We start from the raw sequence: 24036 nt of genomic DNA on the forward strand, positions 1-24036 counted from the left end.
TGGAGCAGGAATTGGTTTGGGGGGGTCCCATGGCTGAGGGGTGAAACTCGGCTGCCTGATGCCCAACAAAGAGCTCCCACCACAACATGCTTTTACGCTGGACCTTTTTGTCCTGAGCTCCACATGCAGCCCCTCGCCTCGGCAGCCCTGTCAGCAGAACCCAGTGAGAACCCACCCAGCCCACCCTGGTCCTCTCTGCACCACACGAAGCCCAGGTTTTGAGCAGCGTTAGGACTTTATTTACTGCGGGCACAGTTCTCCCCAGCCCAGAGACCACCACATCAACGGGAGGTTTGGGGGAGCCTGCGGGCGAGGCCTGGGGATTCAGAGGTGAGTTATTATTAAACAAGCACAACATCAATCTCATTATTAGGATGACGATAACGTGGTACCTTTTCCTTCCTTCTGACATCTCTTTCTTTGTACAATACATTTTCTGCTCTCGCTTGTGGCTGGGCAAGGACTGCCCCTTGCTGACGGGTGCTGTACGATCTCTCTGACCCTCACTTCATTTCCTCTTTTGAAACCACATGTTTTTCCTTTCTTTGTGCAAGGGCTCCAGGGACTCCACTCACTAGCTTCACAGTGCACTGCAACAAACATAGGACACGCTGAGCCCGGCCGGTACCTGGTTCGTGCACACAACGCGTACGGTACATCGATTGCATTCTGCATCAGCCAAAGGGGGGCAAAAACTCATGACATGAATCAGGATTTACAGCAGTGAATGGACAGAAACGGGGCTGCTGAGGATATACTGCGAAAAGTAGCATCAAATCATTGTGTCGGTGACTGTTTTGTATTCGCTGTTTCGTAATTCCGTTCCTGAAACCAGTTACTGGGGCTTGTTCTGAGGGTGCTCTGGTTTTGTGGAGGGATAAATCCTTGTAGCTTCAGTGAAAGGAGGGGGAAGTCATGGGGAGAAGCTGCTGCAGCTGCTCTCAGTGGTATTAAATTTAGAAAACTAAAGAGAATTATAAAGGACCGATATCAGAAGGCTTTACATTAATAATCCAGTGTCTTTGGTGCTCTCCTGCTTGGTGTTCAGCAGAAACAGTGGTGGAGCCATGGCCTGCAGCGTGTGCGAGTTGTCAGTAGGCAAAGCAGGGGGGACCTTTGGCAGGGGGGTGCAGGCTTTGCAGAAAGGCATGGGTTAGTGTTTAGGGACCCCGGGGAGGTGACCGTGCCCCCTGGGCCACAGGGGACCCCAGAGGTGTGTGGCCAGACACTGCCCAAACTGGTGGGCAGGAATGGGAGGGAGCTTGGGAGCTTAACAACCTGCTCTTAATAACTGTCCTTCTCCTGTGCCGCCTCCTCAGCATCCTCCTCTTGCAAAAAGAGAGTAAACATTTATATTTACGTTATGTTTAAGGCTACAGAACGTGGCTGAGGAAGGAGAGGCTTCCCGCCGCTTTACAGGGAGGAATTTGGAAGTCAACATTTTTCCAGCTCCAGAATTTACTCCCAAATTTTTCAAAGCCTAAAAATAGAACTGACCTCAGGCAATCCCTGAGCCTTCCTCCAGTGAATTGTCACACGGGTCACTTTGTTTTTCACACTACCCTGGAGCTCTCCTGTTAAAATAATGGGCCTTCACGTGCACAAAAAGGTTCTGTTTCCCCTCCACAGCTCCAATGGCCTTTCCTCCTCGAGACGGAGTCCGTCAGAGCAGCCCAGGCTGCAGCGCTTGGAAACAGCCATTGAGAAACAAAAACCATCCCTTCCATTTCTTCCTGAGACCAAAGTCTTCGCTTGAAAATAAAGCTGTAAAAGCCATCACCGCCACCTGAGCCCACGTGGATTTGAGAAGGAAAATGCCAAACTACTCTATGACATTTTTATTCCTGCATGGCTTCCCCTCTAAACAGGGAGGGCTATGTGTGGGGAGGAGATCTCCATCATGGCCGGATCGTGCCTAAGTGCTCCCTGGTGGCTGGTGGCCGAGGAGGTCACCTCTGCCACTGCAGTCCCCAGCCCTGGGCCACCACAACCCACAGCCACCCTAGCCAAACCAGGCCAGCCTGGGGCAGCCTTGGTGTGCCCAGGGTAGGGGGTGCCCGGAGGCAGGTCTGTCTGATTCTGCTCTGGGCTGGAGGGATGGAGCAGACTCTTAGGTGTGGTGGCCTCCAAAAGTGCCCCGGGGGGAGTCAAGGGCGCCTGTGAGTCAGAGGGTGGGGAGGGACAAAAGGAGGTCCCTTCTCCACAGCTGGTGAGTCACAGGAGCATCCCTTCGGTCGCGGGGCCACACTATTCCCTGTCTTATTTGAATCCTCAGTCTCTGGAGTCACCTCGGGGCCACACTATTCCCTGTCTTATTTGAATCCTCAGTCTCTGGAGTCAGGTGACGGTGCGCATACACCATTTTGGTGGGTTTTTCCCCTGTTTTGGTTTCTAGCCCTCACCTGTGTGAGGGTCCCCTTCCAGAGCTTGGGAGGCGGGGGGAGCGGGGGGAGCCAAAGCAAAGCAGTTAGTGCTTTCATCTTCCAGCTGCCTGTGGGGCCTGGCGCGGGGTCTGGGATCCTTCCATGGCAGCGGGACACGGTGAGGAAGAGATGGATGTTGTTCTGCCTCAGGGCAGACCAAACGGCCCCCGTCTCCTGAGGCAGGACGTCCCTCAGCGTCAGGGCTGTGTTTGTGGGGCTTGACCATGCTCATGCCCCTCGGGAAATGGCAGATTTGGGGGATACCTCGAGTTTGGTGTGCTAGGGGACACGGCTGGCGACGCAGAACATCTCCATTTGAAGCTGCCCTTCCCTGGTGGGGGTAACCCATCTTGCCCCTCCTCAGACCCCCCACCCCCGGTGAGAAAACCCCTCAGGACGCCAGGGGACGGGACTCACCGATGCTGGTGCACTCCATGGTGTGGTTGTTGGCTTCCAGCCCGTCGGGGCACTTTTCAAGGCACTTTCCGCTGTACAAGTAAAACCCACTTTTACACTTTGTGCAGAAGTTTCTGGTGAAGCAGGTGTCACAGTCAGCTTTGCATTCTGCAACGCAAACAGTAGACAGCAGCGTTGGTGCTCTCTGCCACCACGGGGTCCCTCTCGCACACCAGAGTCACACAATTCTACCAATGTTACACAGTTGTCAAAGGGAGCAGATCCTATTGAGTGCACCCTCAGTAAGTTTGCAGATGACACCAAACTAGGTGGGAGTGTTGCTCTGCTTGAGGGTAGAAAGGCTCTACAGAGCTCTGGACAGGTTGGATCAATGGACCAAGGCCAAGGGGTTGAGGTTTAATAAGGCCAAGTGCCGGGTCCTGCATTTTGGTCCCAACAACCCCAGGCAACACTACAGGCTGGGGGCAGAGTGGCTGGAAAGCTGCCCAGCAGAAAAGGACCTGGGGGTGTTGGTGGACAGCAGGCTGAACATGAGCCAGCAGTGTGCCCAGGTGGCCAAGAAGCCAACAGCATCCTGGCCTGTATCAGGAACAGCGTGGCCAGCAGGAGTAGGGAAGTGATGGTGCCTCTGTACTGGGCACTGGTGAGGCCTCACAGAATCATAGAATCACATGGGGTTGGAAGGGACCTCTGGAGATCATCTAGTCCAACCCCCTGCCAGAGCAGGTCCACCCAGAGCAGGTCCCACAGGAACGTGTCCAGGTGGGTTTGAATGTCTCCAGAGAAGGAGACTCCACCACCTCTCTGGGCAGCCTCTGCCAGGGCTCTGCCACCCTCACAGGAAAGAAGTTCTTCCTCATGTTTAGCTGGAACTAGTAGGGTTGTCTGTCCCCCAGCCCAAAGGCAACAGAAATTGGTAACTTCCCCCAAATCAGGCTGAAGATGGGCCATCTGAAACCTGGCCAGTGGGTTAAAGGGCTGCGGCCACCAAGATTGAGCGTCTCTTGGTCCTCACTCTCCAGAGCCAACACTGCCAGGGGCAGTGCCTGGTGGCCACTGGCACTTGGAGGAGATCCTCACCTGGGTTGGTCACTCACACAGAGCCAGGATCCCTGAGCTTTATAGAGTCATAGAATGGTTTGGGTTGGAAGGGACCTTAAAGCCCCCCCAGTGCCACCCCCTGCCCTGGGCAGGGACACCTCCCACCAGACCAGGTTGCTCCAACCCCCCTCCAACCTGGCCTTGAACCCCTCCAGGGATGGGGCAGCCACAGCTTCTCTGGGCAACCTGGGCCAGGCTCTCACCACCCTCACACCAAACAAGTTCTTCCTGATTTCTAATCTCAATCTCCCCTCTTTCAGTGTCAAACCCTTCCCCCTCCTCCTAGGGCTCCCCTCCCTGATCCAGAGTCCCTCCCTATCTCTCCTGGAGCCCCTTTAGGGACTGGAAGGGGCTCTAAGGTCTCCCCAGAGCCTTCTCTTCTCCAGCCTGAACCCCCCAACTCTCTCAGCCTGTCCTCCCAGCAGAGGAGCTCCATCCTTCCCAGCATCTCCGTGGCCTCCTCTGGCCCCGCTCCAACAGCTCCATGTCCTTCCTGTGCTGAAGGAAGGCCATTTTGTGATTTTTTTCACCTTAACCTCTTTGCGGGGGTTAATATTTACAGCAGTACCATACGAGAACAGAACAAACGAAGGTGTGTTGGCTCCTCTGTTGGCTTGACTCGTACAGGGACACAGCACTCGGGGGAGAACACACGGACCCACGCGCTCCCCCTTCTCCCCAGCACTTACTGGCACACTTGTTGATGTCGGGGTAGCGTGTCCCGTAGTACCCGCTGGGACAGGAGGAGAGGCAGACGCCGATCTGCTTCATGTCGCTCCTCTTCAGCACGAAGAAGAGCCTGGGCTTGCAGGACAGGCACCCGTTGTAGTCAGAGCACGTCGCACACCCTGCTTGGCAACCCTGGCTCACGTTAGGATGCACTGAGAAGACAAGCATTTAAAGGAAAAAAAAAAAAAAAACACAAAACAAAACCCAGTGAGAGAACAAGACATTAGAGAAGACCATGAGATAATGGTTCCTCTGCACTTGGGAGGGCGGGCCGGCCACCTCCCTGACAGCTCTGAAAGATCCCTTAGGTTTTTTTTCTTGTGTCTTTTATGACCTGACATTTCATTTCAGGGATTATTTCATACGCGTAGAAACAAGAAGCTCAGCTGATGTGCTCACGTCTTGCAGAGACAGCTCACAGCAAATTATGTCTGAAATAGATTTTATGGACCAGCAGCGCCTTACAGAACAGTTATTTTCCTGTTAGTTATTTCCAGCGGCTCGTCTGCCTTGTGTGCACTTGGCTCGGCAGATAAATACACGTTCCTTTATCTCTGCTTTTCCTGGCTGGATGATTAAAAATCAACTTAGTGTATAATTTCCTTCATTGACTAAATGCCTTTTGATTGAGTTCTGCTGGGCAGGAATATGCCCTTGTAAGATCTGACGCTAATTCGCCTAAATAAAGAGCCAGAGGAGAGCCATGCTTCTCACCCTCCTCCTTCCCCTGGAATGTTCTCTCTGGCGTGGTTTTAATCTCTAACAATTACAACCTGATGTTCAGACTTAACTGTGGCATTTACCCTGCCCCAGTCCCAGCGTGGAGTGTAGGTAGGATTAGATTTGCCTTTAAATTGAATTGTTCTAATTCTTCAGACAAGGAAAGGAAAACTTATTACCCTCGCTGCTTAAGGCTGCTGGGTTCTTCTCGAGGGGCTTGTGGGCAGCAGGAGGAGGATGCTGTCACAGGCTGCCTCTCCAGCAGCAGGCATTAATCAGTGTATTGCTTCTCAGAGGTAGGGAAAAATGTTCTGCATCCTCCTGTACTATAGAAGTTGTTTCCTACTTTTAATTCCTTCTTGGTTGCATTCCTAAATAGAAGTTGGATCTGAAAAATAATTCAGCATGGAATAGCTCCAGACCCTGTGCCCCCTCTCTTTTTTGGCCTCATCTTGTCTGAAAAACCCAGGCCTTTACCTAAGTGCAAGCTTTCATCTCTCGACCTGAGCCATCTGGTTGCACTTCATATGGGAGAGAAACCCAGTCCTCACTTACAGTTGTAAATCCTGTTTGTAAATCCTGCTGGCTTCCTTTTGCCTGATCTTTGGGCCAGTAATAATTTTATCAATACTTTGATTGCCTATATTAGCGTTTTGATTTTATTTTTACCTGCAGACACTGCTAAATAGCTCTCCCACACAATGAGCTTGCTTTTGCCAGCTCCCTTCAGTAGATCCAGGCAGGGCAGACCTGGTGGAGCAGAAGCCCCCGTGGATGCCTGGTTCCAGGCTGGAGGCCACCCACCACTCTCCACTGGCACAGGGGAGGTTGCCCGCTGGCCGGGAAGCTGAGGAGCACCTCTGTGCTGTGTTCACTTGTGGTTCTGCCAGAAAAGGCACAGCCCAGGGGTGGGGAAAGCACTTCTCTCTGCCCTGAGGTCTCCATGGCCAGCCCTGCAACCTGAGAAACCTCAAGGGGAGGTGCAGTTCACTTTCCCCTGGTCATTACTAGAATGAGCAATGAGGGTCGTTCCTCTCCATGCAGCTGAACAAGAGAAGAGCAAACTTTGGCCCTAGGACAGACAATTTCAATGAGAATACAGAAACCCAGTTCTCTGTGCCCCCCGAGGTGCTCACTTTGTAGAGCAACCTGGGGGGAAGAGTTTTTACCCCCAGAATGATAATGAGAATTACCCACTACCACGAGAATGAGCAGTGTCTGCACGGTGGGACCTGCAGCCCCGAGCAGTGATCAGATGGGCCTTCACCAGACTCTCAAAACACCCAGTGCTGGATGAGTGTAGCCTGTTTTTTTCTGAGCAGATTCCAAAGATACAGAGTATATTGATTTTTGAAATTGAGAGCCAGAAAGAATCGTCTTTCTTTTTAAAGTAAATGAAAATGCCCTTGTCTCTCTCTCTCCCTTGTCCCGTGGCTCTGCTATGAAACTGCTTCCAAAGGCAGACCCAGGAACACGAGCTGAGATGCTGACGTGGTTTAAAAACTGCCCGTGACTTCGCTCCATTGAGTCTGACAGAGGGAAGTACAAAGTATTTGTCATGGAAGCTGCTGTGTAACACACAGATGATGGCTTTTGACGGGGAACACATTATGTGCGAGCGCCTGTGACACGTCCTTGAGACCGGGCTCCCTGGGCAGAGGGACCTCCTCCTGCTCTGGGGTTGAGCTGTGTGTGCAAGCCCTTGAGACTGGTAAGGCTTTATTACCCAAAGATGGTCAGCCTCTGCAGCTAAGATCCATCTCATGGCCAATTTCCACCTCCCTTTTAGCCCCAGAAGCATTAAGTATGAAATAAAGCGTGCTCTTAGCCATTTTCACAATTTCTGCTGCCTTTCATGCATCCCAGAGACATCTCAGACAAATAACAGAGTGAAAGAGGAAAGCCTGTGGTTCCAAATGGAGAATCATATTGTTAGCATTACAGAGCACAGAGAAAGTTAAAATATGTAAATCAAACTCCATTTAAAGGTTGTTTTCATGCCATGTTATAACGCAATGTGTGAAGCAAAAATAAAAGCTCCTGTTCTTGGAAACAGATAGAGAAAAAGTCTCGTTGAAATGTCGGAACTGACACTTTTAAGTGAAGAAAGGCATTTTTTTTCTCTTAAAAGCTATTAGAGGGATCTTCCTTTGATTGTCTCCTGTTGTGCCTGGCATTTCTTTGAGCCCTGTGTCTATGTATCTCCCATTGTGCCTGCCCTGAATGTTCAGTAGACCCTTATTCCAGAGGGAAATGGAGCAAACTCAGGCTCTGAAGCATCTTTGTGCCACAGGGAGGGGTCCCATCGCTGCCGGGTACAGACCTGGCCTTCCCGTTCCTCTCTCATTGCAGCAAAGGCCGGTGCCTGCAGACCCCGAGCACTTGGGCCACTGCTCGTCGTAACCACGAGGAGGCAACCACAAGTTTTACCCCTTTTTTTTTTTTCATACATGGTGAGCTCAGCATGTGAGTGATGTGCTGCAATGAACAGAAACCCCACCTGGGGAAATCCTGCCACAGCGCACCCACTGTCAGCCCTGCTTCCAGTTCCTGCACTTAGGCCAACAGCAGAAATGGGCAAGAAACCACAGAATCACAGAATGCTACGGGGTTGGAAGGGACCTCTGGAGATCATCGAGTCCAAACCCCCTGCCAGAGTAGGGTGACCCAGAGCAGGTCCCACAGGAACGTGTCCAGGTGGGGTTTGAATGTCTCCAGAGAAGGAGACTCCACCACCTCCCTGGGCAGGCTCTGCCAGGGCTCTGCCACCCTCACAGGACAGAAGTTCGTCCTCATGTGTAGGTGGAACTTCTTATATTCAAGTTTGTGCCTGTTGCCGCTTGTCCCTGGGCACCACTGGAAAAAGACTGGCCCCATCCTCCTGACCCCCACCCTTTCAGTATTTATAGCCGTTGATCAGATCCCCCCTCATTCTTCTCTTCTCCAGACTAAAAAGACCCAAGTCCCTCAGCCTTTAGATGTATTTCTACTTTAGGAAACACTTTGAAGTCTACAGGTAAAAAAGCACCAGGAGGGTGCAGACCACTCCTGTCGGCCATGAGTTTTAGATGTGGTCAGTGGGGCAGAGAGAGGTCCGGGCTCTTGGCAAAGGGGTTGGTGCTGTGGCCTCCTGGATTAGACTCTGGCTGCAGAACCAGCAGGTCTGGGCTTTAGCACTGCAAATAGGGCCAAGAAATGTTCTCACTTGTAACCACTTGGGCTTTGGTGCTACCTGATCCATTATAAAGACAAATAGATTGAAATACAAAAAATTCTCCGCAACCCTCAGAACAGAGTTCCATGAGGATGGCATGTTCTGTGCGTGGGCTGTGAGGAGCAATGTCTGCCATCGGAGATGACCCTGCCAGCCATCGAGAGCCTGCCCTCGTGTGTTCAAGCACTCTTTGAGCACAGTGAAATCCTGGACTCTCAAGGATGGAAAGGACAGCACTGCCATGGGCAGAGCAAGTGGTGGGAGCACAGAGACCCACAGACAAGGGGCCTGGAGCACAAGTCTGGTGAGGAGCAGCTGAGGGAGCTGGGGGTGTTCAGCCTGGAGAAAAGGAGGCTGAGGGGAGACCTTCTTGCTCTCTCCAACTCCCTGAAAGGAGGGTGTAGCCAGGGGGGGTCGGTCTCTGCTCCCAAGTCACAGGTGATGGGACAAGAGGAAATGGCCTCAAGTTGCTCCAGGGGAGGTTCAGGATGGATATTGGGGAAAATTTCTCCACTGAAAGCCTTATTGGACATTGGAAGAGCTGCTCAGGACAGTGGTGGAGTCCCCATCCCTGGAGGTATTTAAAAGCCGGGCAGACGTGGTGCTGAGGGACATGGGTCAGTGGTGGGTTTTGTCAGTGTTGGGTTGATGGTTGGACTCGATGATCTGGAAGGTCCCTTCCCACCCAGGCCATTCTATGATTCCTTACAGCAGCATCAGCCAGACCCACTGAGTCATCAGGTCCAGCGTGTGTGGGGGAAGGCTCGTGACTGGCTTTAGGTCCACAATCCATCCCTCCATTTTTCTTTTTATAAAACCTAAATACTGGAGATCAGAGAAGACACTAAGTTTATCTTGAACTTTTCTCTTCCCCCGCCTGGCTTTAAGCCCTTTTGGCTCGGAGGCCGTTTCTTGTAGATGCTGTTTGTCCAGATATTAGTTTTAGGCCTCATTAGCAAATGAAATCACTGGGGATTTTCCTTTCTCAGAATATTTTCCAAGGCCTTCTCTGGAAACAATGAGTTGTGGTGTCTCTGTTAAAAATAGAAAGTTAGGCACAAGGAGCTGAATTCAAATCTGAACTTTCAACATCTCAATGATGAGATGACAGGAGATTTTAACAGTGTGCATCAAACAAATTCTAAAGCCTTTGCAATGAGGTTTTTCTAAGAGTTTTACTTTATATATGGGATCAAAAAAAATAATAAGAAAATGCAGGAGGAATCCAGAGGGGTGTGTGTTCTGACAGTCGGGTAAAAAGCTCAGGGCAGAAGACTCTGTGCCCGTTTGGTGCAGCTGAGGTGCCCCTTCCCATCACTGCTCTTCAGCAACAAGATGTCCAATTAGAGGCTCTCTCCTGACACAGATGTGCAGACAAATGAAGTCCATCCCTGCCGGAGAGCAGCTGCTGCTGCTCCTGGGTTCTCACAGGAGATATTTTCACAGCAGAGCTGCTCTGGAATTCGCCCCCCCAGCTGGGCTGGCCCTCGCCAGGAGACCCAGACCCTGCCTTAGCTTTACCCACCATCCTGCCCCTTGTGGTGGTGGGGACCTGGGATGGGATGTCCCATGGGTTCTCCTGTCCCTCAGTGCCTCCTCTGGTGTTCGTTTCCCTCTCTCTCGCCTGATGTGAAGCAGCCACCTGTGGCTGTGGCCTGAGAACAGCAATTCATGTGGAGCAGAGCTCCTTTTGATCATGCGGACCGTCCTGTAGGCAAAGGCAAACAGCATTGGGTGGCGAGCTCTTCTAATGAGAAAGTCATTACGGAATTCAGTTTGCAAACCACCTCGTATTTCCTCAGACTCCTTCTTGGACAGCATTTCTCACTGTGGAAATACAATGGTGGGGCAGAACCACTGACCTGACATGGACAACATGCAGTGTGGAGCAAGGAGAAGGCCTGAGGGTGGTGGGACAGCACTGGGAGAGCGAGTACACGTGGGTTTGATGAGCTTGTGCTATCGCTGCTAAATCAATGGCCAGCCTGGGCCAAGATGGAGCCTGAGCTCAGTCTTGCAGGCAATGCTTCCCTTGATCGCGTGGCCTTAAATCACCCAAGGGACGTGACGTGTCGCGATGGGGCAGCAGCTGGGGCCTGTGGGGAAGACAGACCCATCCACGGCAGTTGCTGCGTTGGGTTGGCCATAAGTTTTCTGGGGTGCAACCAAACCAGTGGTGCAGCTGAGGAATGAGGACTCTCTGTCCAGCCTCTCCCAAGTCTACAGGACTCTGAGTTGGCCTTGACAGGAGAGCAAAGGGAGCAACGAGGAAAAATCAGTGTAAAAGTCAACTGTTAAAGGCTTAATGTCTTCTGTTTCTCCTTGTGATTTGTGCTTCACAAATACTTTTAAGATTTCTTTCTAAAAGGATGGTAACTCCTCCAGAGGTTTGCCCAACTTCAATTCTGCTTCAGAGCTTTGCTGCCTTCTGTGGTACAAAGCACATAACAAAGGAGATCCTCTTGTGTCCTCCTGTGTTTTTGAAGGAGAAAGGTCCCATAAGGACTGAAAAAAAATTTCCTCAGACATCTGCCTGGCTTGACAGAGTATTTTCCTCCTCAAGAGGCACTTCCCATCTGAGGGAAAAGAAACCAACCTATTTTGTTCACCAAATGTCAACAGTTCCAGAGAGCAAAAGAAACATGAGGATGGGCCTGTCCCTCAGTCCAAGGGAGGATCCGGAACTCTTCTGTAGTGGTGCCTACGAGCAAGGAGGCCCTCAGCCCAAATGGCCAAAGTCTCACTGGGGAATGCCTCATCATTCCTAAACACATGTCTGGCAAAGCGATGCTGAAAGCGAAGCGTACTGGCTGCCAGAACACATTTCCCCTGAATTTGGTGAGGAAGAGCATCAACAGGCTGAAAAATCTCGCCGGGGGTGCGGAGTTTTGTGCAGTCTCCTAGCATCTCCAGCACAACAGAAACCAGCCACAGCGACCACAAATGGCTCCTTCTCATTCCAAGCAGTTTTGTAAATAAACTGAAAAATTCTTTTCATGGAGAGAGAAGGGAAATTGTTTTTTTTTTTTTTTTCCCATGTACTACAGAGCACCACCAAAGCTCAGGGATCCAGGAAGTTTACCTGGTATGGGAACCAAAGAGGATCCCCGAGGCAGGTTGCCTGAAGCACTTCAATAGGGATGGTAAAGGTAGGACCTGGTCACACAAGACCTTCTCCTACCAACTTCTACATCCTCTAAGCAACTACAGACCTCACTTTTAGAGTCAGCTGTTAAGCTGTTTCTGAACACCCAGCCTTCAAGACTACACCTTATGAATCTTCTCTGGAAATGGAAAACTGAATTATGTGATCTCCTCCTCATTGTCCAGATCAGAAGACCTGTCATAGAAGGAAAAGTGTGGGGTCTACAGAGAGTAGTAGCCCCACAGCTGTATGACCTAATAGCTGTGTAACCCGTGTGTGTGACACTTGTCAGACTCATCTGTGCTGAGATGAAGAAAGGACGCGTGAGTTTTGGAAAGAGATTCTACTTGATGCACATCTATATATTTAGACAGTATTTTAACACTCTCATCCTGCAAGAGGCTGGTGTGAAGCTCCCGGTTGATTTTGCACTGCTCATAGGCACACAGAACTCAAAAAACCAAATTGTTGACGACCCTGTGACTCCCTGGTCTCTTCCCTACAAGACACACTCACTTGTGTCAAGTGAAAACGCACAGCTGTATATCGGACACGCTCATTCTTTGAAATATGCATCTTTCTGCTTGATTTGGTTTTTAATTGGAAAGGGGAGATTTAGATTAGATACCAGAAAGAAATTCTTTGCTGTGAGGGTGGTGAGACAGGTTGCCCAGAGAAGCTGTGGCTACCCCGTCCCTGGAGGGGTTCAAGGCCAGGTTGGAGGGGACTTGGAGCAACCTGGTGTGGTGGGAGGTGTCCCTGCCCAGGGCAGGGGGTGGCACTGGGGGGGCTTTAAGGTCCCTTCCAATTCTAACCATTCTGTGATTCTATGATTTCACTCTCTCCAACTCCCTGAAAGGAGGGTGTAGCCAGGGGGGGTTGGTCACTTCTCCCAAGGAACACGCCATGGGACAAGAAGAAATGTCCTCAAGTTGCACCAGGGGAGGTTTAGGATGGATATTGGGAAGAATTTCTCCACTGAAAGGGTTATTGCACATTGGAATGGGCTGCCCAGGGCAGTGGTTGAGGCACCATCCCTGGAGGTGTTCAAAAGACGGGTTGCCATAGTGCTTAGTGACAAGGTCTAGTGATGGTTTTTATCAGAGTTGGGTTGATGGTTGGACTGAATGATCTGAAAGGTCCCTTCCAACCCGGACAATCCTATGGTTCTATGATTTTCTGCCTGACCCTGGCGTCCGCCGTTCCTGTGTTCTTGCTGGTGCTGAGCTTGCTGTGGTGGCAGCAAGTTCTGTGATTTTCCCAGCTGCCGCCCCTGTGTTCTCGCTGGTGCTGAGCTTGCTGTGGTGGCAGCAAAGCCTGTGTGTCCCCCCCACCCCATTTGCACCTCTATTTTCCTCCTTGAACCCCCGGGAGACTCTGGGGTGGTGTGTTGCAGAGCTGCGGGGCACGTCTGGGCTGTGGAGGCGCTGGGTCCCGCTGTCAGCATTACACAACACACCGCCCGCGCCAGCCGCTCCTTCCCACAGGGCCTGTGGAGAACGGGGCTTTTCTCACAAAGTTTTGTTTCAGAAACCGCAGAAAGAACAGCAGGATGTAACAGATTTGCCTTTCCGTGCTGGGGACTGGGGAGCAGGGTTTAGAGGGCAGAAGCCCGTAATCCCGTGTCGGAGGTATGATTTTCTACTACCGTGTTTACAGCGTTAAAAAATTAATAAGGCGGAGAGGGAGCCAGCCCGCTGCCTTGGCCTGGCTCAGATGTGCCTCTGCTCAATTGCTTCACATCCTCTCCATTCTGTGTATTTTCCTAAGTGGAACTGATCAGAAGTTTGTGCTGAATGAAATGATTTTTCCTGTGTAACGATTAAATTCGTGCCGTGCTGGGGCTAACGAGGAGCCCAGCCGTAGGCTGTTTGCAGTGGAGCTCTCCTGGACCGCTGCCTGCACACACACTGACACGGAACCCCTCTCTTTAAATTCAAATCTCACCTCAAGGTTTGAACCCAGAGGGTCCATATTAAGGAGTATCGCCGTGCTGGAAGGTCTCTAAAAATTGTTTTCTACCATTTGTAACAAGGGGAAACTCCCATCTGAAGTTTTCATGCAGGAGAAAGGGTAAATTCTCCAGGCTGACCTCCCCGTCCATCTGTCAGTGACACAAAATACCGCCCAAGATTCCAGGTTGAAATTAATGATTAAAATATTAGCTCTAGCAACTGCTTCTCCGCTGCGTGCTATCAACACTCAGCAAAGCATGACCCAACTATTTTCGACTTTTCCCTCGTGCCACTGGGACCCCTGCCAGGCTGGAAAAAAAACAGAAGTCAAAGGTTTTTGAGTGCAAAGCATGAACGGTGTGATACGAAATCCGAGTTTGGCTCTGATGGAAAACAGGCAAGAGACTTCATCACCAGTCAGCTCTGGTGGAAGTCCCAGCCCATCAAATCACGGCAAGAAGGTGGGGGTGAGGATTTCAGTAATTTGTTAATCAACATTAGGGCAGCCCGTGGTTCTGAGTCCAGTGATCTGATTTTTAGCTCAGTGATCTGTCTTTTAAATACCACCAGGGATGGTGACTCCACCACTTCCCTGGGCAAACCTTGGCAGAGGCTGCCCAGGGCACTGGTGGAGTCCCCATCCCTGGAGGGATTTAAAAGCCGGGCAGACGTGGTGCTGAGGGACATGGGTCAGTGGTGGGTTTGTCAGTGTTGGGGTGATGGTTGGACTGGATGGTCTGGAAGGTCCCTTCCCACCCAGGCAATTCTATGGCTCTATGATTCTTAGAGGGCGGTGTGAAGGGGTAGATGGGGTGGCCAGTTTGGGTTGGGGTTAAGTAATAGAACAGGCAAGATTTAAGGAGGCATCTGATCCCTGAGGAGCAGGCTCAGGCTCGGCGTGCCTGGCTCTCCTGGAGCAGGAGCTATGCGTGGCACGCAGCGAGGGCTGGTTCCATCCCCTTCTGCCACTGCCCTCCCTTTGAAGTCTGAGCCCTCCCCTCCCACATGAAAGAGGTTTCGAGCTCGCACCCAGCATCGTTCCCTTCCCCAAAGCCCTCACACCTCTAACATCCCTGCGTGATGCAGCGATACATTGTGCAGTCCGGCTGAAGCCACGCTAGGAAGGTTTTGAGGTGAATTATCGGGGTGCTGGAGACGAAATCAAGACTATTGTCCATTTTGTGGATGGAGATACAGCTCATTTTTTTACGTGGTGCTGTACCACCACTTCTCCGGGGATCTGTGCACCAATCAGCTCAGCTGACCGCAAGAGAAAATGAATTAAAATTAATTAAAACTGATTGGTGGTGTGTTGTGGCTAGGTTTTTTTTAATGTAATATCTGTAAAAGTATGTTCTTCGTCCTGAAACCAATTAACAGTGTAACGCCAACGCATCAAACTTTCCAGATAGTTGAATTAATGGAAAGCTTCTGCATGGGCTGTATTAGAAGGCAGAAGCTGCTGATGGTGCGGGGCTGTTGGTGGCTGTTGCAGCCGGTTGTTGCGCAGGTAAAGGGCCGATAGGAGCTCAGCAATCATTCCCCATCAATCCATCAATCAATCCATCAATCAGCCCTTTCCCTCTGACACCAGTTTGCTGGCAGCAATCCTACAAAAGGTTAAAAGATAACCTGTTTCACTTTGTTGGGAATACTGACTTTCAGTTATTTGAAAAGGATTTTGACAAAATTACGAAATATTTCTATTTTTAAGGGGTGATGTGTTCTCCAGGAACTTCCTTCTTTCAATGGTTCTCTGAGTGGCTTTAGTTTGAAATAATAATAGTAACCACGTAAAGGTGATAAGGAATGGTAAGATAGAGAATTTTAGTGTAAAAGAAAAAGGAAATTCTAAAGTAAGAAAATAAATAAACTGAGGCCACCTATTGACGATACTAGGTAAAGAAAAACAAACAAAGTTATGCAATATAAAGCCAAGAATGAAATATCGAGGAAATCTCTGGGGTTAGTGTTATGACTGTTATTACACGTCTTATAGTAACAACGATAAAGTCAAAGGTTTTGAAGCCAATTTAATGTGTTTCTACAACAGGAAAAAATATGGGGGGAAAAAAAAAGGAAAGGCTCATGTGTCTTTGAAACCAGTTTAACCTAAACTGAAGACAAAAGCATTTGGAAGGATTAATGGTTAATCTGTGAATTATAACTTTTAGGGATGACTGGGCTCCCTAGAATTCCAACTTTTTTGAATGACCAGTTTGCTGTTTGGTGGCCCGAGAGTCGGACACCTCAGCCAGCTTCCAAAATATCCCTGGCACCTCACAGCAGCGCTGCCTTGAAGAACATTTCTCTAATAGCAGCAGGAACGAGGAGCAAAGGACTGTTTGGGTCAGTTCTGTCACACCGTACAATAATTAAGTTAAGCTGGTGCAGAATAAATGATAGAAATAGAACCCGCTCCTGCAAATGGAACCGCCTGATAGAAGTGACACCAACAATTAGTTAGGCTTCGGTGAAAACCAAACATCCCCTAGATATTAGAAAAACATGAAATGACGGCAGTTATTTTTAAAGCACCCAATAGGAGGAGTCTTTGGCCGGTGGCCGGTGGCTGGTGGCTTGTGGCACCCCTTGGTCGGGCTGCCATGAGACGGGGCGCGGATGTGGGGCGACCGCAACAGCATCACTCCAACTGCTGGGCGGCTGCAGCAAATGCTGTGATTTAAAAAAAAAAAAGACACAAACGGGTGCCAAAATGGAGTGAGCGGAAGGAAAGGTTGAACTGTGCCCTGGCATGAAAACATCCCCCTTAGCTTGACCTCGCGGAGCTGCATGAAGCAAGGGAGGTGATTTGCTTTCCCCGGGGAGGGAGTGGTTCCCCACAAGCTGGTGGGTTCCCCCAGTGAGAAAAGGCAAAATTGTACAAAAAGGGGATTCTGTCCTGGGGCAGAGCCATGGACACAGTTACCAACCTGCCCTCTGCAGAGCTCTGCATTTCATGTTAGAAACAGGGAAAAATGACTGTGGTGGTGTGGGTTCCTCACCCCCAAAGCAAACACGTCCACAGCCCGCTACGGATGGAAAAGTAGATGAACTTTCAACACCTCCTCACTTTGTCTTCCCCTGTCTTCAAACCCCCACCCCTCACAGGACCACCGAGTTACATGCTTGGGGGAAACCTAGGGGCTCTTGGGTGTGAAGGCTGGTGAAGCTGCCAGTTTATGTTCTCCTTCTCGCACTGAAAAGTTTAAAGTATCAGCGCCCACATTTTTCAAACCCAGCGAGACAACCTGGGTCATAACCTTCAGGTACAACCCAGGTTTCAGAGTGCCCGTGGAAGAGGCAGACAGTCAGAGGACTGAAAATGCAGATATTTATTTAGGGACCCAGTCAAAGGGCTGCTGCTTCACCTCTAGAGCCACACTTGAAAGCTTTGGCCTTGTCATTTTTGGGCTTCAGTCTCTTCATCTGCAGCTTCATCTGTACCTGTCACTTTGGGGTGCTGAGGTGTTTAATTCATGGCTGCTTGCACTCTGTCCTCACCTTTGGTTAAAATTCCTGCCTTTTTTGCTCATGTAAAGCCTTCACATGCGATTCTGTCCCTGGCACCGCTTTAAACCTTGCTTTATATGGGATTTTTCTCATATATATCAGATTGTTGTGAGCACAACTACTGAGCCGCAATTATGTCCCTGGGCACCACTTTAAACCTTGCTTTATATGGGATTTTTCTCATATATATCAGATTGTTGTGAGCACAACTGCTGAGCCCTGGGTGCCAGTGAGGCACCAAGTTATTGTCCTCACCCACGCACCCTTTCCATGCCCAGGAAAGTGACCATGGCTGGTGAGCAAAGAGCACCAGGGAGAAGAAAAATAACAAAAAAGGTCAGAAATTTCCTCATATATATCAGATTGTTGTGAGCACAACTACTGAGCCCCTGGTGCCAGTGAGGCACCAAGTTATTGTCCTCACCCGTGCACCCTTTCCATGCCCAGGAAAGTGACCATGGCTGGTGAGCAAAGAGCACCAGGGAGAAGAAAAATAACAAAAAAGGTCAGAAATTTCAGGGAAATCAAAAGCCCCTTTTCTGCTCTGTGCAGAGCACCATCTTCACAAGCTTTAATGTTTGCTCACCCCTTTTGTGCTGCTTTCTGCAGACCCAGACCCAAGAGAAAACCCCCTGAACAATTACCACATAAGCCCAGACTTCGATTCCTTCCCGTTCGAAAAAGCACATCAGCATCTGGTTGCCTTCACACACATGTTACAGACCTCTTGACTTCAATTAGACTCAAATACCTGATTAAAATTAAGGACACATTCTTGAATAGAAGTTCTTGTGCTTGGAGCAGACATGTATCTTCCTGAAGCGGGCAAAAGCCTAACTCTTAACATACTAACTTTGAAAATAATGCCTTGGACTTCTCAGCCGTTAAGTAATTCAAAGTTTAAACTATTTTTCATTTTTTAACTTCTCAACATTTTTAGGTAATTTCATAGTGGAGAAAATGAAATATCAAAGATTTTCAGCATAATGACCATGTTTTCATGGTGTTCCAGAGAAGAAAACCATTATTCTTTTCTCCTTTTTTGAAAGATTAAAAGAAATAAATTCTCTTCCCTAGTTCTGCAGAGAAAAGCATAGCTATGTGAATTGAAAAGTACTACTTTAATGTATTAACTTTTTAAAATTAATGTTCATGCATTTTAAATCACTGCCATTAGACTGGGGAGTAAGATTTCTACAGGGCTTGGAGTTAGCAGCCCTGTTTCTTTGTGTCTCAGCAGGAGACCCAACACACATGATCGTTTCATTGCTTTTTTAATATAAAGATTTCCAACTTTGAGGTCATTAAATAATTTCATAAGGGGCTACTAAACTATATCCTGATGGGAAGGAAAACATTGCTTTGATTTCAGGAAGAATCAAACTGGTGTCCTATAAAAGGAGAGACTCAAAGCCCCTTCATTAATCTCTAAAGTATCTTTTTCAGCTTAAATCTGCTGTTTACTGTGTAATACTTTCCATACCCACAGCACATGTAACGCTCCATGTGGAAGAGAGCCAGCACAGCAAAGGTGTTCTCACAGAAAATGAGAAAGGGGTGTTCAAAGGGCAGCCAAGTGGAAAGGGTGCCAAATGAGCGGGGAAAGAATTGCGGAGATTTTCACGGGCATGTGAAAAAGAGAACAAATACAGTTTTTGCAAACTCTGTTGTGATTTCAGCCATCCCTAAAAACCCCAAGGAGGTGATAGAATCAAGTGGCAACAGCAGCTACAGCAGCAACAGCAGCAACAGCAGTAGGACTCTAAATGCATGTGCGGTTCCTTGGGACCTTCCACCCTCTGGTCCTCAAGGCACTTCATTGTGATCAAGTGAGATACAGCTCCACCGTGGAGGGAAAGGCTTTTAGGGGGGATGGGGTGTTTCTCTGGGGTGCCTGCACCAGTTCTTTGACAACACGAGTTTGGAGAAGACAGGGAGTGCACCGCCTGTTTGATGGCTGCTGTAACTAGTCTGAACTGAGGCGTTTGAGGAACCTCCAGGGCTGAAACTGTGGCTCCTACCAGCAAAGCAGCAAAATGGCATAGAATCATAGACTCATGGAATGGCCTGGGTTGGAAGGGACCTTTCAGATCATTGAGTCCAACCATCACCTCAACAATGACAAAAACCACCACCGACCCATGTTCCTCAGCACCACGTCTGCCCGGCTTTTCAATCCCTCCAGGGATGGGGACTCCACCACTGCCCTGGGCAGCTTCTGCCAAGGCTTGACAGCCCTTCCCATTCCAAAGCCCTTGCTGAAGCCATGGTCGACTACTTGGGACTCAGAAGTATCAGTACATTGCCTCCTGGTGTCTTCCTCAGAAGATCTCTAAGCTTTGAAGTGTCTTGACGCTACCTATTGCCCAAGAGCTGCTGGTGGCAGTGGGACACAGCCATGAGGGAAAGTGGCACTGGGATGTCTCCATGGTCTTCAGTTGCTTGGTTACAGCAGAGGAGCAGCATGTGTTAGACCCTGCTCCAATCCTTCTGTTATGGTTTTTAAGCAGAAACCAGCTCCTTGAAAGTGTAAGCAAAAGAGTGGCACTGGCACAGGACAGGGCTCAGATCAGGTGTGTTAAAGCCTCGGTCATGCCTGGTCTTGGAGGTAAAAAAAGAGTAGTAAAAATTGCATTTGGCTTTGTGGAGTGTTTTCTCCATAACCAGCACCTCCTTCTCTAGGTGAGAAAGAAGTCAGTCTGGAATTAAGGATTTGCCCCTGAAATTTACACGGTGCTGTAAAGCTCTCTGCTGCTGGAATTAAAGGTACAACAGGACAATGGACATCCAGGAGTCTCAGCTGCATTGTCCGAGGCAAGCTTCAGAAAGCCTGGGTGGTTCAATCACTGCAAGGGGCTCAGGGAGGCAGCGTAACCCCAGTCACACGTGTGAGCCTCAAAGAAGAGCTCAGACCTCTTTCAGAGAGCACACTGCAGCTTTGCCATCAATTACTGTGCCCCAGAAAGGGGCCACTGAGTTTCCTGCAGTTTGCCCAGCTCCTTCAGATGTCCCTCACCCCTGCGCCCTGTGATAGCATCAGCAACACCATCGGTCCCTCACTCGCCGTGAGGTGTGTGACACTCATCAATCTGATTCTGATGGCATTAAAAAAAAAAAAAAAAAAAGAGAGAATTAAATAATTGTGGATAAAAGCAAATAAAAATGCCGTGTTTTTAACGTAGGGTGGTGATCCAATATTTTCTTTGTGATTTGAGAACTACTGGCTTCACAGGAGTCTTCAGAAATAAAATAAACTTCAGTTTCCTTAAAACAAACTCCGTGTTGTTGCCTTATGAACAAAATTGGATCTTTATGTCTCCTAAGGCTGCGGTGCAGCGTATGGGCTGGGTGAGGCACCGGTGTCAGCAAACAGATAGCAGGAGGCTTGTTGGTTTTACCATGATATATTTGTGCAGGACAGAGAAAGGGAGAATCTCCAGAAAGGATCCTTTGGATTTCACTCCGCGTTCCCTTGCTGTGCCCTAAGCCACTTGTCTGACGCCGTTTAAATTCATGGGAAATCACTGGCAAAACACAAGAAAATTAACAGCGCCTCTTCGTTTTCTACAATCTAAACATGTATCTAAAATTCCTCAGCAGTATGGGCTCTTCCTCCGTTTGTTTATATCAGAGGAAATTAAGAGAGCACTAGTAAATTAGTACTTTAAAGAGGAAGTAAAGATGGAGTGTTGTTTCGTGTGAAAACAGGGTGAAATGACGGAGCGCTTCTCCTCTTTCAAAAAAGCAGGAGGAGTAAGAAGCCAAGTTATTTACTGTTCCTGTCTTTTCTGAGCCGCAGTGGACATTCCACTTTGTTTCTTCAGACGAGCATCTGCGAGGGGTGTTTGAGGTGCTTATACTTAAGGTGTCTTATGCTGAGCTCGGAGACACTATTACCTTAAACAGCCCGTTCCCCCAGCCAGCACGGCTGTGAGCAGAAGAAGAAAAATTACCTTAATAGCCTTAATGATTCTAACCTCTCTTTTTACACGTTTCTTTCCTCCACGTTGTGCTGCGGCTCCTTGGCTCCTGCTCCGTATAATCAAAATATCTGCTGCCCTGGAACATTCAAGCATGACTCCAGAGTAGGAATTAAGAGCTCTCGAGGTTTAGTTCCCTTTCAACTACATTTCAGCACCTCTGAAAGATTTTTATCTAATTTTAAAAATTAAGATGTTGCACTTCGGGACCCACGCTGGGATTACCCTTCCCTGGCCATAAGCAGTGAAGATTTGGACATTGCTGATTGGCCCAGCTGTCCAGGCTCTTCAAAGGTCAACGTGGGTCTTGTTGGATTTAACTCTTCTATGGACAGAGAGGGGGAGATCCTCTGGGCTTGGGGACATCAGGCTTCATAGTCATTGGAAGCAAACGGACACTTCAAGGTCTCAGTCCATCCCAACTATCTTAAACCTCTGCCTAAGGATGAGATGGCCAGGGAATTGCCATCTGGTGGCCAAGGACTAGCCCAGTTGTTGGTGTTTGTGCTTTCAGTGCCTGCAGCCAAGGAAGAGGGTCAAATTATTTATTTGCACTGTCCTGCAAAAATCAGAGGGGGGGGTTTGTTCCTGGAGGGACATGTGAGGTGTGACCAGCTGGAATTCAGCAAGATTTGCAGGTGGTCGGCGTGTCCGAAAACGAGATGGCGGCTGTTGGCTGGTCTTGGACGGTAACTCATCCACCTCCTTTCTGCTTTTGAAAAAGTATGACAATACCCTCTGTCAAGAGGACTAATATGAAATATGAACTGATATTTGTACAGTTTTGAAAGGTGCATTCTTGCTGCTGCTTCTTAGTGTTGTCATTTTAAGGTGAATACAGTCACTTAGGGGAGTTTTGTGCAGAACAACTCCAGTTGCTCTCAGCTGCCCCGGCCCACTAGAGACACTCCGTACTAATGTCCCTCTTCCTTGAAGAGACGGTCCAGTCTGCCTCTTTGTAGTTTCTCTAGACATGAGCATCTCCTCTGCCTGAGTTCCTGAAGCTCCCACTTATGAACAGATGGAGGTACAGAAGAAGATAAATCACCTTACATCCTACCTGTCATTCATCATCCTTGCCACTGTCAAGAAACTCAGGATCGTAGAACCATAGAATGGTTTGGGTTGGAAGGGACCTTCAAGATCATTGAGTTCCAACCTCCCACCAGACCAGGTTGCTCCAAGCCCCGTCCAGCCTGGCCTTGAACCCCTCCAGGGATGGGGCAGCCACAGCTTCTCTGGGAAACCTGGGCCAGGCTCTCACCACCCTCACAGCAAAGTTCTTCCCCACATCTCATCTAATCTGGATCTCATCTAATCTGCTCTGCTTTGAGACCATCTCAGGCACAGGAACTGATGGTGCCAAGTTCACTTCATTTGTGCTGGGTGTGAGTTGACCGTGCTGAGGGGAAGCTGGAGCAGATGTTATGCTCCTCTTCACCATTGACCCCAGCCCAACATCTGAACTAGTGAGGAGGCTTCAGTGACTCCCTTTGCCACCCCCCTTGCTGTTTAACTTGCTTCAGGTGATGACAAGCATTGTATCTTCCATTTTACTTCTCTGGGAAACCTGCAGTGCCAAACTTTACCTAGACAAGTTTCATCCTTCCTCCCTGCTGTGACACCCAGTCCAGCCACTCCATAAGCCACCAGGAGCAGTGATGGGAGTCAGCATCTCCCTGCTCAGCAGCTCACACCCCACTCCCCCAGTTACCCAGCTTGACTTTATTCATTCCTTCAGTAAAGAGCTGAACTTGCCTACAGAAAACAGTGATTCTAAGTTTGAAAATGTGGCAATGGAACTAAAACGAGAGGGTGAACAACACAGGTAACTCCTAGAGACCCTCTGGACACTGAGTTCCAGGCAGGGGACAGGGAAGTGGAAAGGGGCTGCCAGTTTAAAAGACTAGAAATGATGCCTTCCACCCTTTGTTCCCAAGTATCAGACCTACCACCCCAGCACAGCATCAGGGGGGGCCTGGAGATGCCCCAGGCCTTTTTTTCTTGACCAGTGCAAAGTGGGCACTGGAGCCAAACCCTGTGATCCATTTTTTAACCTCTTCTGCATTGGAGCCGGCACAGCCTACTCACCGCAAACTGACAATATATCATGTAATTTAAATGGGAGAAAAAAAAATCAGCATCATTTCTTGGGAGAGAAAATTCTGCTGTGGTATGAATATATGAATATTTTGCTATTCTGCTGTGTACATGCACAGACATACACCTGCATGTTTTAAATATATATATATATAAAATAAATAAATAGCAAATAAACTGGCTAGAGTGTAGATACACTTATACATCTTCATTCATCTCCTTTGGTTGTAAACATGATGATTCTTGATACATCTTGGGGTAGGAGGGGGCCTGGCAATTCTGGATTCTTTCTTAATAGATATAGATATATTTGGGGCAGACCAGAGCGAGGCAAAGAAGTCCAAGCTGGGGCTGTGAGTGCTTTCTCAGCCTGATGGAGCTCATGTAAGATCAGCTGGTGGGGACGGTGCTCTCTGCTGATTATTTCCCAGATGCTCAGATCACCCCACGCTCCAGCTGATGCCTCCTCTCTTGCCCTTTCCTACCAGCAGCCTGGAGGTGGGACCTTCCTACGCGCTTGTGAAGCGCCTGTTGCTGCAAACATTAGTGAGAGCCATCACTTAGGAGCAGTTACTTACACTTTGTTTAATCTCTAATGGATTCTTCTAAATATTTACAGTAGAACAGTTGTCAGACCAAATGCTGGAAATTACTGGCAGCTCCCCAGCAGCCAGAAAGGAAAAAGAGGAGAAGTGAGAGGGAACCCGCTCGTTGATGCCTTCTGCTGCGGGGTTTTGGT

General features: G+C 49.1%; 1 protein-coding gene across 1 annotated transcript in view; it reads right to left on the bottom strand.

Annotated features, from left to right (window-relative positions):
* Nucleotides 1–216: 216 nt before the first annotated feature.
* Nucleotides 217–24036, bottom strand: part of RSPO3 (R-spondin 3) — a 39982-nt gene continuing 16162 nt past the window's right edge. The window contains exons 2-4 of the mRNA XM_014956640.1: nt 4631–4822; nt 2841–2987; nt 217–590 (exon numbers count right to left, since the gene is read on the bottom strand). Coding sequence (XP_014812126.1) covers nt 370–590; nt 2841–2987; nt 4631–4822 — 560 coding nt within the window. The 3' untranslated portion in view covers nt 217–369. The remainder of the gene's footprint in view (nt 591–2840; nt 2988–4630; nt 4823–24036) is intronic.

This window comes from Calidris pugnax, unplaced genomic scaffold (assembly GCF_001431845.1).
Source record: "Calidris pugnax isolate Ruff unplaced genomic scaffold, ASM143184v1 scaffold320, whole genome shotgun sequence".
Taxonomy (NCBI): Eukaryota; Metazoa; Chordata; class Aves; order Charadriiformes; family Scolopacidae; genus Calidris; species Calidris pugnax.